Source organism: Phallusia mammillata, chromosome 6, assembly GCF_965637545.1.
Source record: "Phallusia mammillata chromosome 6, kaPhaMamm4.hap1.1, whole genome shotgun sequence".
Classification (NCBI taxonomy): domain Eukaryota; kingdom Metazoa; phylum Chordata; class Ascidiacea; order Phlebobranchia; family Ascidiidae; genus Phallusia; species Phallusia mammillata.
Window position 1 is genome coordinate 6,161,991 of NC_137257.1, and position 18,901 is coordinate 6,180,891.

General features: G+C 37.6%; 1 protein-coding gene across 1 annotated transcript; it reads left to right on the top strand.

Moving 5' to 3' along the window:
* The first annotated feature begins 3,222 nt into the window (after positions 1–3,222).
* Positions 3,223–12,280, top strand: LOC145234005 (uncharacterized). Its single transcript, XM_080098772.1, has 6 exons — positions 3,223–3,340; positions 5,927–5,978; positions 8,077–8,145; positions 8,586–8,758; positions 10,107–10,211; positions 10,805–12,280. Exons 1-6 carry the CDS (start codon positions 3,269–3,271, stop codon positions 10,943–10,945), a joined length of 612 nt encoding a protein of 203 aa, XP_079954898.1. The 5' UTR covers positions 3,223–3,268; the 3' UTR covers positions 10,946–12,280.
* The last annotated feature ends 6,621 nt before the right edge of the window (positions 12,281–18,901 follow it).

Here is an 18,901-nt window from a genome sequence, read left to right on the forward strand (position 1 = left end):
AATTTATCTTAAGAATAGAAAAGCGTGGTATTTGCATTAAAGCAGATGTAGATTATAATAGATCGTGTAACTTATAACTCACAAAATAAGTTGTATGGTAAAAAATAAGGTCTGTTTGTCTTCTAACGTTAGCTAAAAAAAACTTATGACCGTACATTCACGACTAAACGTTTTTGGCAAGTATTATATCAGCCTCATTTTAGCAACAATACATTTGCCAGAAGATCATTATTTAGTCCAGGGGTGGGGAACCTGCGGCCCGCGGGCCGCATGTGGCCCGCTTGCCTTTTTAATGTGGCCCCCGTCACAATATTAGTATACAACATAATTTTAGTATACAACATATTTTAGTATAGGTACAGTATACAACATAGTATAAAAAACAATAAAAATTTTATGTACAAATATGTCCTTGAAATGACTTCGACACTTCTGGTAATCTCCCCATCCACATTATGACGCCAAACTTCTAAAAATTGCTACACATTCAACCACTTGCTTTATTTGTGACGTAACAGTCACTCGATTGCCTCTCCTTGCAGTAACAAATCATTTGTCATGTGGTGTATTTTTTCGAATTGCGTTTAGAGCTGTTAGCGTGGATCCTTATATTGGTATTTTAAACATGTTCTTGGAAAAAAAGACAGATCGATATAATGGAGCTAGGGTATTCCAGAAAGAATGGACAAACTCTTATTTTTAGTCGAAATAAGTGATAAACCTGTATTATAATATTATAACACGGAATTTAACAAAATGTTTGGCCCGCCCGAAAATATTGTGCAATTCATGCGGCCCGCAGTGCTAAGTAGGTTCCCCACCCCTGAATTAGTCTATAAGCTAAGTATTAGATTTTTGCGGCTGCAAGGCGTGAAGCGATCTTATACAAGCACAGCTGTTATGTGCTGTGTCAAAACATACTAAAATTGGAAATGATTCCAAAATTTGCTACCAAAAAAGCATCAGTACATCAAAATATTCAAATTTAATCATTCAGTTTGTGAAGGGTATTTCCGGTTTGCATGATTTCGTGACACACCCGAATTTGCTGCAAGTTCTCAAAATTTCGCTCGGCATGATATGTTTTAAAGGTTTGGCCACCTTTTGTTTCGTTGCCCGTTAGCAGTTTTCTCTTTTTCCCCATCAATACAAATAAACAATCATATCATAACTAAATTCTGGTGATTATAGATCTAAATGTTTCCAAAGCTATAAATGTTAGGAGATGAAATACTGAAGCTAACAGATGATATAAAGAAGTGGAATTTGAAAACTGTGCCTTTAGATGCCAAAAGTTAGTCAACTGCCAGCAACTTGAACAGCACCCTTTGGGCAGGAGGCTTATTTTGCGCGGGCCGTCTTCCTGCTGCATTGTTTAGTCGTGCCAGCTTTTGTCATGATAAATTATTTCCTCCCCTGCCTGTGTGACCAACTAGTTAGTGCCTGCTTGCTTGTATTGTTGTTCCAAAGTTAGGCTAGACTGGGTGTTGTATATAAGCGATGTCAAAACAGTCAGTAGCAGTGAAGATTAGAGTAACTACTGATACTGCCTACAGTGTATCGAAAGGCAGTTGTTATAAACATGTCGTTTTAAGTTACAAAAAGTGCTGGCACAGCTGATAAGATGTCAATGCCAAGGTGATGCTATAGGTGTAATCTAAAATACAAGAGTGTTTAATCTACGGCTTTTACCGTTTTGCTGAACCTTGCAGATTACTTCTTACAAGTTTGATTTGTAACTATTAGCTAACACTTGCAAGTTTGGCCTACAGTTTAAGCTAGTTTTTAGACTTGTGGGCTTTATAACATTTGCCATTCAAACTGGTAACCAATTTCTATCATTGCCAAAAACTTACGACTTTTGTTGGAACGCTACAATATTACAAGTTTTGTAAAATAAAACTTAAAAATTGACAATGAAAAAGCGATTTTCGTTAAAATCTATTGTGCACAGAAATTTATCCCACGTCAAAAGCCAAAGTTTTTCCAGAAAACAGATGCAATTTGAAATGTGTATGTCACAATGCAACTTTTAAAGTGTGCAGTGAAAAACAGGAATAGCTGATAAGTAGTGTTTTCGAAGTCTTTATTTAGCGCAACCTTGAACGTGATATAGGGCAATCACTAGCCTCCATTCTGTTAAAGGTAATTTAAGATGGGTACTCAAAATTAATTGCCTTTGCACACATGCAGGCTATTTGTGCACAACTTGCAAACCGGATTGCGTTTATAAAACCAAGTTGTAGTACTGTTTCCTAATCCGTCTCTTCGGCATAGTCAGGTTTTTTTTAAAGTTTGGTTTGGGTGACCGCTAAGTAGTTTTAAGAGACCGCAAGTGTTTCATTTTAATACCAAAAAATAGCCATATTTAATTTTGGGAAACCGCTGGAGAAATTTGGGGGACCGTTTCGGTCCCCCAAAACACCTTAAAAAACACTGGTATGGTATTAAATATTTTGGAAATAAGTAGAGTTTTCAAGCAGCAACGCAGTGGTAAAAGTATGAAATGCCCGGTGGGTTACGTATTAGCAGTTTGTAGAGTTCTCTGTCACAAGTAAAGTTACAAAACTAGGGCATTAATAGAGTCGCATTGACTTGATACACAAACAGTTGATATTAAAGGTGTTTAACACCAACCAATGTATATGCTTTAACACTTTCGCATTGAAAACAAGCTTTACTTGCTCATACGTTGCTATAGCAAGCAATAATTAATGAATGTTGATTTGCGTGAGTTACTTAACCTCAATGTATATTTTTGGCTATTCCCGAACTTTGTAGGCGTTGTTACGCCTCTGTCTTAAAACAAAACGATTTTAGATCATGACAGACTAATGCTCATGACTAATGCTTTTGCAATGCGACATGGCTTTTGTCCCAAAAAACTTCGGTTTTGTAATCTTGGCAACCCTTCCGTCTTAACGAGGCTTATCGAATAAGCTACTGTAAAAGAATTACTGCTTTGTGATGTCACAAGAAATGGATTTACTGTTCAAACTGTTCGTGATTAACCCGATTGTCAAATACAGTTGGAGGTTGCATGACAATAACAGTTGTTTGTTCTTTTTGCGTTGTGTGGCTGTACTTGTTCATAAAACACGTTATGTTGCTAATGTATTTCGATGAAAGTTTTGAAAAGCAGTATAGCCGCTGTAGATAAAGTCTTGTCATTTTTTTCGCTTGTGTCGTTGAGAACAACCTTGATTTACAGTTTGTGATTCCAGGTACCTTTTTGTTACATAGTTTTTGAATGTAAATGTAATTTGCAATGAAATTTGGCCAAATTTCAAGCGGATTCGGTGCAATTCTGTGGATATTTTATCTCGTTGATTTTGTAAAGGTAAGTTGATCACACGATGGTTTAAAAGTAAACTTCATTGCTATAGCCGCCAATAGTGGAAAATTAATGAGGGGTGCTGACTGGACCCCCCTTCAAAGTAGTTATGTTTTGGCCTAACAAACGACAGTTTTACATCAATACAAACGAGTAGGGTCCATTTCCAAGTTTCTGCCATGGTAATATACGACCATAATCTGCTCCTATTTTAAAAGTTTTCTTTTCCTAAGTTGAAAATACATTTCGCTGCACATAGATTGCTTGCCCTGACGTAACGTCTATATTTAGCGGTATAGCGGGATGTAATGCTGTATGCTCTTTTCCTGCGTAACGATTTGAACCGGTTAGTGGTTGTTCGCAGGGAGAAACGGGCATTACGTAATCTGTAAACTGTCCATGATAATTATTATTCAGATTGCATTCCGATGCAAACATGTTCATCCAGTACTGTGCTTTAAACCAGGGTGTCCACAATTTTTGACTTCATTTGGACTTTTGAAGTAATCAAACTCTCATAATTTTCCATTTCCGTTTTAGTTAGCAATATAACACAAAACTTAGGTACACAAGACACGGACTTGAATAACAGCTTTAATAAAAATTTGCTTTTTATTAACACAAAACTATAATACAAAACGTGTTTATTTTTAAAGCATAACTTGCATTTTTCCAACCTCTGTTTTAAGTTTTTATCGTGGTTTGTGTATGGATATTTTTTGCAGTGCAATGAGCGGCAATTGTAAACTTCTTTAAAAACGTGTTACAAAACAACTATTTAAATTATTTTATGGATCTTTTGCAATCGCCTTGTGACCGACCAGTCGATCGCAAGTTGGGTACCCCCTCTTTCAAACGATTATTACGTTGCGCACATTTTCAAGTGATCTAGGGCCCACTTCCGGCTTTTCTACATGATTAATTAGTATCACCACCACAAAATGCACGAAAGAACGCACATTGATATTTTAGGTGAATTGAAACCTCCCAAAGAACTTATGTAGTGAAATTATACATTTACAATGTATTCTACTGGTATACTGTAATATATAGTACCATTATATAGGTAAACTTTCCCACTAAAAACTTACTATTTTTTTCTGACCCTAAGACATAGCACGTATAGTCCACATTTTGTATGTGTGCAATTTTTTAAGTATTTTTGATTGATTTTATTTTCAATCTTTACGGACGAAAAAGCGTATATGTGTAGTGCTAAAAATACGTTAACTAAAGCCCTAAACTGTTTTGCGTGACGGCCAGATATTTTTACTCGCTTTTTGATATTTAGAAAATTGTTTGACTTTGATACAAATAAAATCGGTTCCATTATGAAACATTTCTGGTTTCTGTAGTGGCACATTCATGGAAAATCACGTAGGATTAAAGACCACAACATTGTGAGAACACTAGCGTTAGTTACGAACCATTATGACAATGTGGAAGTTTTAGTATTAAATTATTTTTTGTGGGGTAAGGTAGGCGAGAGCTCGTGTTATCACAAAGTTGTGACAAATTGCCAGTAACCGTGGATTCACCAAGTAAGTTTGCATTCAATTTGGTAACGGAAGCGCGTGGTGACGTTTAATGACAAAACGGCCATTTGGCAAAGAACTTTGTGTTTTTTGAAAAAGTTTTTTGTAAAACTTCTGCCACGTGCAATGCTGTACTCACAAAAGCAAGTTCACAATTTAGAATGCACATGGTAGGTAATGATATGGGTCTTACTGTACATCCTATATTTATTGCTGTTTTGAAGTGTAACATTTAGTTTTTGTTACAAGATCTTCCGCTCATACAGCGGTTCTCAAACTGGGGTCCGCGGTCCTTTAGGGGTCCCTGAGGCAAAAAGTACTTCTATATCCTTATTTGGCGTCAGTTTATGCCTCTGAATCAGTTCAAATCAAAGTAGAATTGAGAATCGATAGACTCCATTACAAAACAATAGCATTTATTGCATGACATTGCAACTAACAAAAAGGAAACTGTTCGCGCACAATCGTAATGTTTTGGTCTTGTCTGTGACGTCACAACTAGTCTTTGGATCATTGTTATGCGCATTTGTGCTTTACCAGCTAAAATCCTGCAATCAACTTTCGTTTTTCTGAAATACACATTCAGGCTTAAGGACCGCGAGCCCTCGAAATAATTGCAAAGGGACCGTCTTGAACAAAATGTAAAAAGTTTGAGAACCATTGCGCAATAGTGGGCATCATATGTAGATGGTCACTGATTAAATGTGTAATTTTTTGTAAGAATAAGAATTCTGATTTGAAAGCACTGTTTCGTCGTCATTTATTTTTCTAGTGTATGAATATTTGCGTTTTAATCTTCGCTCTTAAAATGCTATTTCGTTGATAAGTATAACGATTCAGAACAAGGAAAAACGAGCGACTTTTTTGGTGTTTAATTTTTGTTAAGGCATAAACTTTGAATTTGACGTCCCTATTTACATGATCAGGCTATTTGGTCGAATGATATATTTTTGACTATGTTTAGGCTGAGATTACAATGTTCATCATAGAGTTGGTAAAACTACCTTAAAATACTGAAAGTTTCAACAGCATCTTAATAAAGAAGTCTTTGTTACAGGCCGACGTAGTATGTGACGCTGGATTCGGCTACCCCCTCAGATATTGCTACGGTAAGTTGCTTATTCATTATGACCAAAATAGTGTGTTTCAGCAAACTATAGAAATTAGTAATATCTGTATGTTGGTTTTTGGGAAGTTTGTTAGTCAAATGATACCCCATTTTGAAAGAATATTTCTTGAGAGAACTTACCATAAGTGTATTTTTGCAATGTTGCTTGCTTGTTTTATCCAAACAATATTATAAAAACCTGCTGAATAGTTTAAAACACTATTAATAAAGCAATGCATGTTCCATTGACAGTGAATAAGATTAAATGTATTTCCAAGTTTTGACTTGCTGGAGAATTTGCGCGAGTGTAGTATTCCGTTCCATACAAAAGTTAGACAACGTACTTGTAAAACACTGCCTGGTGGGTTTAAACAAACTCGCTTTAGCGGCAGTTCCTCTATATTTCACTGAAGTGTTTGTTATTATTTTCATTCAACAAGTGTTATGACAGCAAGTGTAACGACAGTGTCGAGTTTGGCCATATTTTTGGATAGTATTAGTATATTTATACTTTATCATAAGATCCCCACAAAAACATTTCAATTTAGTTTTAATGCTCAAAGTTTTATTCACTAAAAATAATTTAATCGTTTTTTTTTTATATAGGTAATTTTGCATCCATAATTAGACACACTTGTAAATAACATTAGAAATGACATTTTCGACTTATACTCATTTTAACAAAAAGTCGGTTTATGCCAACAAAAGTTGTAGAATCAGGGTTAGTTTTTTATACTGCTCACCTTGGTAATAACTGCAATATTTTTCTTGAAAACCTCGAAAGTTGTATATTGTGTCAGAAGCAATTTTGTTGACATGGACAAATCTAGGCGTGGCATAAGTTCCATTCAAAACCACGTAGGCAAATACGTCATCGTACTACTGCCGCAACCGCGCTTATAGAGTTCGACACGTGAAATGTTAGCCGCTGTCATAAGCGACGTAAACAACTATTAGATATGACGTAAACATTTAATCTCACAATATAATGGAATTTGGCGTCGTATATCTGCATATGCACTTAGATTTTAATTCCGTATGGCCAGTGGTGGGATTTAATTTTTTTGTCAGTCGTTACTGTCACAAAAGTCATATATTCCAGCCGGTTTTGCAACAAAAAGTCCATTGGCAGTAACCAGTAATGCTAACCGGTTCGCTGATTTCATAAAATTTCGTGAGACGATTCTATAGAACCGGTGCGAACCGGCTGAATCCCACCACTGCGTATGGCACTAGTCCTAACAGAGTCACTTAAATTGACACACCGTATCGCCGATGAGCTTAAATTTAGCGCTACAAGAAATAAAAGTTAAAATAATTGTGAACAGTTAAAAAATAATTTTGCCACCTGCTGTAAAAGCGCTGTTAACAAGAGGGTAACGCATCAACGAGATGCCGAAAATATGTAAAGCTAAGTCACGTGATCGATAAAAGCGCGCCAACTACTGGCGATAATAATTTGCTTGCAAAAAATACATTTTGTGCGGTAATGTTGGGCTGATGTGAATGTCAGGTCGCAATGATCAGATGCTATTTAGTTACAAATTGCCGAACATTTTGTTAATCAATGTTTTATGTCCTAAAAACGGATGACAAAATATTTGTTGGTTTTTTTAGGAAGTCTTAGTACTAAAGCATCAACTCGAACTTTTACGCCAAAAAATCGTAAAAAGTGTAATAAGTTATTAGCCTACAAAACTGTTATGACCAAATTCTACCACCGCTTTGTATAAGCAAGTAACATCCAATTTTACAAGATCAATCGGTTAACAAATTCTACTACATTTTAATCTTCAACATTTTTAAGTTAAACGAATTAGAGTCATCATGTGTATAGTCTTAGCATAAAAGTTGAATCGTATGCAACTAAGAAAGTAACACAATTTCAACACCGCCTCTAACGGACTAAGTGACTTCCTACCGCGGATGTGTCATGGGCTGATTTATTATCGTCTCGTGATACTGAATTACACAATAAAGATTAATGGGTAGCTACTTGCCAGCACAGAAAACATTTAACAGGGAAGTGTTCGCAAGCTCTTATTTTCCCCGGAATTCGATCATTAATCGTGCTGATTGCTATGTATATCTGCTTTCAGGTATCACGGCGTACTGTTGTGGTAATCACTACCAAAACTGTTGCTGGCAGGAAATATGGAAAGTGTGGTGTAAGTTTCTGTTTACATTATCGTTTCAGCTGTGGTTTTGTTGCCCTGTCTTGAGTGTCAGTTAAATTCTAAAACTCAAGTAAGCTAAATACCAGCTAACCCACACAAAAAAAACTAATCCAAAATTCTACTAAAATTTAGTTAACCACACACAGTATAAATGCGAATTTAAATTTCTGTTTCAAATCAACAAAGTATTTCTTCTTATGTATACACTTAAAAAAGTTAACTGCTAAAACCGTAGAAAATGAAACAACTAAAACTTAAACTAGGGCCCAATTAAAAATATGTTAAATTTTGGTGCTCCACGAGGTTCTTTTGTTTTGTTAAACTGAAGTTGGTGCTGCTAATTTACTATCAATGTAGTGGTTTATCTTTTACACAGATTAAAAAAATAGATTATATCTTGTGCGAATAAAAAGAAACTTACTTCTGCGCAGGGTTTTGGGTTGTTGCATTTGTTGTCATCACGGCAATTTTCTCGTGTTGTGGATATTACTGCAGCAGCAACAACGACGGTTACGGTGGTTTCTTAAGGAGAAATTCGTCATTCAACGTCTTCCGAAGGTTCAGTCGATACTCGCGCAGAGACTCCGAGGAAGAAGCTTGGAAGGTGGGTCGGAGCAATTTCAACAAACTTTCGGTATCTTAATATGTGTATTTGTTTAAAGTTGAAGGTCAGTCCGGGCTTTTCGGGTCAGTTTCGGACCGGTTTCAGGCTTTAGTGAAAATAACTTAAAATTCTGGTATTTATGTTTGTTATAGCTCCGTTATATGCTGCTAATTGGTTGATTCTTGACGAAGTGTAAACGTTAGGGTACTGAGGTTTTTTTTACTCTATGGTGGTCTATAACAAAATAGATAGAAACAGAGGCTTTTCGCATCGGGTTAGGGTTCGAGTTGGAATAAAACTAGGTTGATTGTGCTGCAATTTCACCAATTTTGGGGCCTAAATCGGGCTTGGTCGGTTACAAATGTATGATTTGGGGCGGCTTTCCGGCTTGTACTTTCGGATTCGGACCTCAGTCCATGATTGATTACGATTCTGATATTGTTTGTTTGTTGAAGGTTGGTGAAGTGTAAACTTCATAGCAAAAAGATAGTGATATCTTACATGTTTTAAATTTCACTTTAAACTTACTGGCGGTATTCTATTTAACTTTGTCTCATCTGGTGCTGGTATATGTAAGATAAAGCGGTGATACACCCTAGCAAAACTAAAGTTACTTGACAAGAAAAAAACTGACCAAATCTGAATGTAGATACAAAGACTTACATATGCCTTCCCGAGCATCTATTAGAAAATTGGTGATACTTGACATTCAAATTCATTCTTATATCGATACGATTGGTGCGAAAATGTGTTTGTTTGTTCTTCGATGTCTTCCAAATAGATATTACCAAGGTTCACGTCAATTTACATTTGTAACAAACGGTTATTGCACAATGTGTCATTTACTTGCCTTGATTTTGTTTTAAACCAGAGCTAATGGATGTGGAACTTATAGTTAACTGTATATCTAAGGAACCAAAAATAATAATACCAAGCGCTGCCATAGACAACTGTATAGTCTGTCCCAAACTTTCTTGTGGCGTAACGTGATCTGTGATGTCACAATAGGCAGTATCCATCTCTTCCTTGTAGTTTCGCCGAAAAACTGCCTCAACCCCAATGGTCATAACTTGCGAGTAAATTAATCAAATAAACTTGTTGTTCAGCAAGTCGCAAGCATCTTGGCGACGGTTCTGCAAACAAAGAAACCACGACTTGTGCACAAAAAAAACAACGTTTCTCTCAAAAGAAATACCGCATAATGTACCTCAATTTCTTATGCCCAGATCATGAAACCTAACGACGGCATAACTGCAGCGGTTTAAGCCAACTTACAGTCGTATGTTTTCCTTCAGCAAGCGAAATAAACTTAACCTGGCTTATCTAATCGCTTTCAACATATGTACAGCCATACCGCCCCCAAGTGGAACTTCCTCCTTACTCCCCATCAACCAGCACTGAGATTACTGGGACTTCTGTGGACCCGAATCCACCACAGAATCTTCCTTATTTAGTAAGTATATATGCATGCCCTGATGAAAACGGAGTTGTAAGACGGGGAGGGTTTGGGCTTCGGCGGTTGATATGAAATGGGATTGATACGGGCCTGCCTCTACAATTTTCTCTTGATTTCACCTGGGTTAATCTAACTTTCGGGTCTTATTCGGTCTTACTTTATAACATAAAAATCAAGTTTAGGGCGGGGGGTTTGGGTTTTTGTGCTTTCTGGTATAGGCCTGTTTGGGTCTGCTTATCAAATTTTCTCGCACCCATAATTTGCAATAACTGACAGATTTAAATTGAATTGTGATAAATGGTATAACACTCTTAAGTAAAATTAAAACTTTTTTACATATTCAGTGGTGTTTTATGACTGTTATGCGGTAAATGCAAACTATACTGAAATTATAAAAAATTGATAACAAATAAGCGAAAACAAGCTCTGAAATCCTATATCGTTTCCTCCACTTTGGTGCTTCGTAACCTTTACGGGGTACACGTACCCCTGATTTAAAACCTTCTGTTAAACTGTCAAGTTGTTTTTCTTGAACTAAAAAGCAAGCCTGTCATTACCACAGCTTTCTCATTCACAACCTACTTATACAGGAACCGCCACCCCCATATACAACTGTAGTTTCAAGACCGCAACCAGAATCAACTGAAAGCAGTAACTTGCTTCCCAACGCCCCTGCTGACGCGCAGACTTCGACTCGTAACTACTCGGGAACGACTACTGCTCACCAATGACCTTAACGTCGCATCTTTGCCTACTTCTTTTCAACTAACTTTCATTTCCCTTTTGCAAAGGCTTCAATATATATACACATATTCTTCAGGGCTGGTTCTATGGCCAATCTTGGCAAATTAGCCCCTGCGGAGGTGCTTAAGCGAAATACGCTTTCGCGTAACGCTTACCATTGCGCAAGATTGTGACAATATTGACGCCTTAGCCAAACTTGAAGTGTTTTGTTTTCAAGGCCCTTATATCATTACGTCACATATGTATGATCTATCGGTAGATAAGCCGTATTGTTTCCCGACAACCAGAATTTTACCTTTTGGAGAGGAAGCGCTTATGACAATATTCAGTAGTTTTATGATTTACTTTTTAAACGTTTTGTTTGGAACTAAGTAAATTACCACATCCCATGTTTTATCACAACTTTATTTGCACTGCAGTATATTCACGGCAGGGTAGTAAGTTGAGCAAAGTTTTCGAATCTAATTTGTGTCTAAGTTAAACTAAAACCGACCTTATTCGGGCCTAACTTCACACTACGCAACTTTTATGTAGGAATTTGATTTTTGGACCTAATTGTTTGAAAGATGTCGATTTTAGGATGGGTTTTGGCCTCGTGCTTTTGGATTTGGGTCGCAATTTTGGTTCACTTGCAACTCTTTGTCACAATACTGCTTTCAATGCAAAAAGCCTGTATTTAATATGCGGTACACTTGCTGGATGAACATTTGCGTGGCTGAAGGCAGTGGTCTTGCTCTCAGTTGTAGATTTTTTACTTGCTGTGGTTGTGTTTTTGGTTTTGGTTAAGCTTAGAAACTATTGTGTAATTCGTACATAGTAAAACAAAGCGTAAATGAGCTTATTAAAAAAATGTGCAATAGTATTATTGTTACTTGTATAGTTAATCAGTTTAAAACTATAAGCTACGTGACGTATGGCGATTTGGATCTTTATTATAATTAAGTTCATTTCGTTCGCTGTAACACATTTGTGACAGCAAAAAACAAAATCAAATTTGGCTTGAGATTGATTTTCAACTTCAGCTGCAGAAACTTCGGCTAAACTTGGTTTTTAGACCTTCAGCTGCAGAAACGTTTGTCTTCTCCTCTATTACATATTTCAAGCCTATTTCTGCGTACTGGTTTTAAGTTTTAGACAATTTTGCACCCACCATTTTATTTATTAAAATACTTTCTAGAATTAGTTGTGTTGATTATGGGTAAATTGCAAATTGAATCAGATTTTTTGTGATTCGTTTTCGTTCAAAAATGTGCAATACTGTACTATATAATTTTAATTGTCAAATTTATTGATGTGACGCCAATAAAATTATTGCGATTTTATACGACTATGGGGTAAAAACTGCACGCTGTTGGGGTACGGTTTCTTAAAAAGAAAACACACTACCTTAAAAGATAGTCAACTGCTACGTATAAATTAGTAGACAATTGTCACACAATGACATAAAATCCTCACATTGAGATCAATTTATTTACAATATCAAGTTATGACAAGTTATATTGCCATCTGCATAACCAGGTGGCAAACATTCAGTGTTTTGAAATGCCGGTTTCTGTCTACTGACGAAACTATAAATCGGATTCGGAAACCTGAAACAAGAAGACAAGCAACTTGATGAGGGCGCCTTAAGCAATGCCACCGAAGACAATGACGCAAAAAAGTTCATTGGTGGACTTTCATGGGACGCACAAAATTTTACCCTTCGTGAGTATGTGGGTACAAAGGTGTAGTAAATGTCCTTCGTAACCTGCTTAGCAACACCGTGCTTATGTTGGTAAACTTGCGTATAGCGTATAGATCGTGATAAAGATCAGCCTCGTCTGGATCTCTGATGATTAGTTGATTGAAGCTATACGTTGTAGTGATATAACTTCTGTTGGTATTGAATGAACTTATTTGCACGGCAATGTCTCTAGGCAAAACACCTTCGATGAACTCTTCTCTAGGAGGTAGTTCGAAATAGTCTACTAGATCAAAGAATCTAGCGCACCAGTCTCTGTATACGTTTCTGTAGAAAACCAGCGAACGGCGCGGTGGCACGCCAAGCGGTATTAAGTGTGGCAGGTAAAGACTACCTGTACTTTCGTCCTCACTTTCAGACTGTACCTCGTCAATCAATGTCATGAGTCCAGACTTGGACAACTAGATAATTCTAGTTGTCTAGTTGGGCAAATTAGAGCAAAATGGCGGTAATTCTAGTTCTAATCTAATTTAGAATTATCGATAAGCTCTAATTCTAATTTTAATCTAATTCACAGTTTTCCCAAAATCGCTAGTTTGTCCAACGGCACTTTTAGGCATGTGATCTGAGCATGCATTTTGTAACCAAAGCGCACAAAACCATGCAATTAACAAGACCAAACTACATCACTGAAACACGTTATTCAGTGAAATTTGACACTCAGCTTCGTTTAAACACGTTTTAGATGCACCGAATCGTATTGTTATAAATGTGCAAATCTACAAGTTCAAATTTGAAACAAACTAATGTTGGTTGGCTTAAATCTAATTCTAGTTTGAATTCTAGTTTAATTTCTAGATTTTGAGAAAATTCTAATTCTAATTCTAATTTAATTTGCAAAAAAGGAGATGCTCTAATTTTAATTCTAATCTAATTTGAAAAACCGAAAAAAAATCTAGTTGTCCAAGTCTGCATGAGTCTCGACAAACAAGGGTTTTGTACCTCAAATTTGTTTATTCTTATTCACATAGAATGCTTATTCAAATAGAATGCTTATTCTTATTCAAATAGAATGTTTGGGAAACAAAACAAGTCGTTAGAAATTAATAGTAATAACGTTTACATATAAATTCAAGTTTAACTAGCAACCAACACATTATTTCAATGCAAGTAATTAAACACTAAGCCAAAGAGTTAACTGCGGTAGGACTAAAACTGCTATGAGCCATTACATCAGCGGTACGTTTTATAAATTCATAACACGTGACATTAAACTGTACAACTATGCTTTTGCCGTTGGCGCTTGCACATTTTCTCACACACTAAACAGCGCCAAATTTACCGCACAATACCAAAACATACGATTAAAGCGGGTAAACACCAGATAGCAAGGTCGAACAACCTCCTAATATAACTGTAACAGGGAATATTATCAACTCGAGCATTTTAGCAAGTAAAACCAGCTAATTTGGTAAACAACTATTGCAAGGTTTGCACAAATTATGACGTAATCGCTACAAGTACTTCGAAAAATACGGCAAAGTCTACACTCGACTGCACTCTAAAGAAGGACAGAAAAACCGAACGGTCACGACGATTTGGCTTCGTACTGCTTGACGATCCAAAATGTGTGGATGGAGTTATGAAGTGTAAAGATCCCAAATCCTCTCGGAGCTTGTTATCCAGCTGATTGGACAAAATCTAACTTAACTATCCATCTCTGGAATCCTTCTGACAATTGCGAAACGAGTCTGGGATCTTATACTTATATAGCCAAAGGTTTTTTTCGAAAATCGGGTCAAAATTTTTGGTTTCCGAATCCGGTTTAAACCGATTTGGAGGTTCGGTAGGAGGCAGGAACCGGCTAAAACCAGTTTGAAACTGGAATATTCCGGCGAAAACCCACCGAAAACCGGATTTTTCTTTAATTTTTTGACTCCCCAAAATCGAAAAAAATGAAAGGCTATATCCTTAGGGTTTTTTCGAAAATCGGGTCAAAATTTTTGGTTTCCGAATCCGGTTTAAACCGGTTTGGAGGTTCGGTAGGAGGCAGAAACCGGCTAAAACCAGTTTGAAACTGGAATATTCCGGCGAAAACCCACCGAAAACCGGATCTTTCTTCAATTTTTTGACCCCTAAACATCTAAAAAAACGGAAAGGAATATAGCCTTAGGGTTTTTTCGAAAATCGGGTCAAAATTTTTGGTTCAGAATCCGGTTTAAACCGGTTTGAAGGTTCGGTAGGAGGCAGAAACCGGCTAAAACCAGTTTGAAACTGCAATATTCCGGCGAAAACCCACCGAAAACCGGATTTTTCTTCAATTTTTTGACCCCTTAAATCTAAAAAATGGAAAGGCTATAGCCTTAGGTTTTTTTCGAAAATCGGGTAAAGATTTTTGGTTTTCGAATCCAGTTTAAAGGCTATATGGCCTTAGGTTTTTTCAAAAATCGGGTCAAAATTTTGGTTTCCGAATCCGGTTTAAACCGGTTTGGAAGTTCGGTAGGAGGCAGAAACCGGTTAAAACCAGTTTGAAACTGGAATATTCCGGCGAAAACCAACCGAAAACCGGATTTTTCTTCAATTTTTTGACCCCTCAAAATCGAAAAAATTGAAAGGCTATAGCTCTAGGGTGTTATCGAAAATCGGGTCAAAATTTTTGGTTTCCGAATCCGGTTTAAACCGGTTTGGAGGTTCGGTAGGAGGCAGAAACCGGCTAAAACCAGTTTGAAACTGGAATATTCCGGCAAAAACCCACCGAAAACCTGATTTTTCTTCAATTTTTTGACCCCCCAAAATCGAAAAAATGGAAAGGCTGTAGCCTTAGGTTTTTTCGAAAATCGGGAAAAAATTTTTGGTTCCGAATCCAGTTTAAACCGATTTGGAGGTTCGGTAGGAGGCAGAAACCGGTTAAAACCAGTTTGAAACTGGAATATTCCGGCGAAAACCCACCGAAAAACGGATTTTTCTTCAATATCTTGACCCCTAAAAATCGAAAAAACGTAGGGTTTTTCAAAAAAGCCTTAGGGTTTTTTCAAAAATCGGGTCAAAATTTTTGGTTTCCGAATCCGGTTTAAACCGGTTTGGAGGTTCGGTAAGAGGCAGAAACCGGCTAAAACCAGTTTGAAACTGGAATATTCCGGCGAAAACCCACCGAAAACCGGATTTTTCTGCAATTTTTTGACCCCCAAAATCGAAAAAATGGAAAGGCTAGCCTTAGGTTTTTTTCGAAAATCGGGTCAAAATTTTTGGTTTCCGAATCCGGTTTAAACCGGTTTGAAAGTTCGGTAGGAGGCAGAAACCGACTAAAACCAGTTTGAAACTGGAATATTCCGGCGAAAACCTACCGAAAACCGGATTTTTCTTCAAATTTTTGACCCCCCAAAATCGAAAAAATGGAAAGACTATAGCCTTAGGTTTTTTTCGAAAATCGGGTCAAAATGTTTGGATTCCGAATCCGGTTTAAACCGGTTTGGAGGTTCGGTAGGAGGCAGAAACCGGCTAAAACCAGTTTGAAACTGGAATATTCCGGCAAAAACCCACCGAAAACCGGATTTTTCTGCAATTTTTTGACCCCCCAAAATCGAAAAATTGGAAAGACTATGGCCTTAGGGTTTTTTCGAAAATCGGGTCAAAATTTTGGTTTCCGAATCCGGTTTAAACCGGTTTGGAAGTTCGGTAGGAGGCTGAAACCGGCTAAAACCAGTTTGAAACTGGAATATTCCGGCGAAAACCCACCGAAAACCGGATTTTTCTTCAATTTTTTGACCCCCCAAAATCGAAAAAATGGTAAGACTATAGCTCTAGGGTGTTTTCGAAAATCGGGTCAAAATTTTTGGTTTCCGATTCCGGTTTAAACCGGTTTGGAGGTTCGGTAGGAGGCAGAAACCGGCTAAAACCAGTTTGAAACTGGAATATTCCGAGGAAAACCCACAGAAAAACGGATTTTTCTTCAAATTTTTGACCCCCAAAATCGAAAAAATGGAAAGACTATAGCTCTAGGGTTTTTTCGAAAATCGGGTCAAAATTTTTGGTTTCCGAATCCGGTTTAAACCGGTTTGGAGGTTCGGTAGGAGGTAGAAACTGGCTAAAACCAGTTTGAAACTGGAATATTCCGACAAAAACCCACCGAAAAATGGAATTTTCTTCAATTTTTTGACCCCCCAAAATCGAAAAAATGGAAAGACTATAGCCTTAGGTTTTTTTCGAAAATCGGGTCAAAATGTTTGGATTCCGAATCCGGTTTAAACCGGTTTGGAGGTTCGGTAGGAGGCAGAAACCGGCTAAAACCAGTTTGAAACTGGAATATTCCGGCAAAAACCCACCGAAAACCGGATTTTTCTTCAATTTTTTGACCCCCCAAAATCGAAAAAATGGAAAGACTATAGCTCTAGGGTGTTTTCGAAAATCGGGTCAAAATTTTTGGTTTCCGAATCCGGTTTAAACCGATTTGGAGGTTCGGTAGGAGGCAGAAACTGGCTAAAACCAGTTTGAAACTGGAATATTCCGACAAAAACCCACCGAAAAATGGAATTTTCTTCAATTTTTTGAGCCCCAAAATCAAAAAATGGAAAGGCTGTAGCCTTAGGTTTTTTTCGAAAATCGGGTAAACATTTTTGGTTTCCGAATCCGGTTTAAACCGGTTTGGAGGTTCGGTAGGAGGCAGAAACCGGTTAAAACCAGTTTGAAACTGGAATATTCCGAGGAAAACCTACCGAAAAACGGATTTTTCATCAAAATCTTGACCCTTAAAAATCTGAAAAACGGAAAGGCTATAGCCTTAGGTTTTTTTTCGAAAATCGGGTTAAAATTTTTGGTTTTCGAATCCGGTTTAAACCGGTTTGGAGGTTTGGTAGGAGGCAGAAACCGGCTAAAACCAGTTTGAAACTGGAGTATTCCGAGGAAAACCTACCGAAAACCGGATTTTCTTCATTTTTTTGACCCCCCAAAATCAAAAAAATGGAAAGGCTAGCCTTAGGTTTTTTTCGAAAATCGGGTCAAAATTTTTGGTTTCCGAATCCGGTTTAAACCGGTTTGAAAGTTCGGTAGGAGGCAGAAACCGACTAAAACCAGTTTGAAACTGGAATATTCCGGCGAAAACCTACCGAAAACCGGATTTTTCTTCAATTTTTTGACCCCCCAAAATCGAAAAAATGGAAAGACTATGGCCTTAGGGTTTTTTCGAAAATCGGGTCAAAATTTTGGTTTCCGAATCCGGTTTAAACCGGTTTGGAAGTTCGGTAGGAGGCAGAAACCGACTAAAACCAGTTTGAAACTGGAATATTCCGGCGAAAACCCACCGAAAACCGGATTTTTCTTCAATTTTTTGACCCACCAAAATCGAAAAAATGGTAAGACTATAGCTCTAGGGCAGGGGCGGGCAACTTCTCCAGTCGGCGGGCCTGATATGGGAAAATGAAGTACTTGGCGGGCCGGATTCCTGAATCGATACATGAATCGCGTATTTATCCAGTGATTTAAAACGGATTTTTGACCACCTAAACCAGTGGTTCCCAACCTTTCGTGGACCATGGCCCCCTCAAAGTAACTTTTTGGCCTCGTGGCCCCCTTCAAGTTACCATGTAAGACCTGTGGCCCCCTTAAACTGTAAATAACAATCTCGCGTTGGAATGCGGTATTAATTTTGGTCTTAAACAGACCTAATAGAGTAAACGAGCGTGATAAACCTCACTATAAACAAATAGTATGTGAAATAGTCGATTAAATTCGCGAAAAAAGTTAAAGTGAAAATTACTTTTAGTCAATTTAGTGGGTGTTTCTTGTGAATCTACGCCCGTGGCCCCCCGGAACACAGCTCGTGCCCCCCCTGGGGGGCCATGGGCCCTGGTTGGGAACCACTGACCTAAACCAAGTACAATCAAGAACGTCACAATTACAATACAGTCCAAACAATCTAACTGAAATAACATAAAATTATTCACCACAGCAAATTTAATGCATACACCACAGACTTAGATACTGCTGAAACACTAATTAGGCTACACGTGTGGAAACAAAGGAAACCGTGAAAGCAGGCCACACACAAGTTTGGCAGTTATGTCGTAACAATGGACGTAAGGTGCAATGGTAAAAACGGTGGAAAACTTTTTTGCTATTGGGGAGCGTTACTGTCCGTTACAACTATAATTTGACGTAGTAAGCAAGTAGTGGGGGATTTCGGCAGACTGTGGCCGCGGGCCACATTATCATGTAAGACCGGATACTGTCTGCGGGCCGCTCAAAATCCCGTCGCGGGCCGGATCCG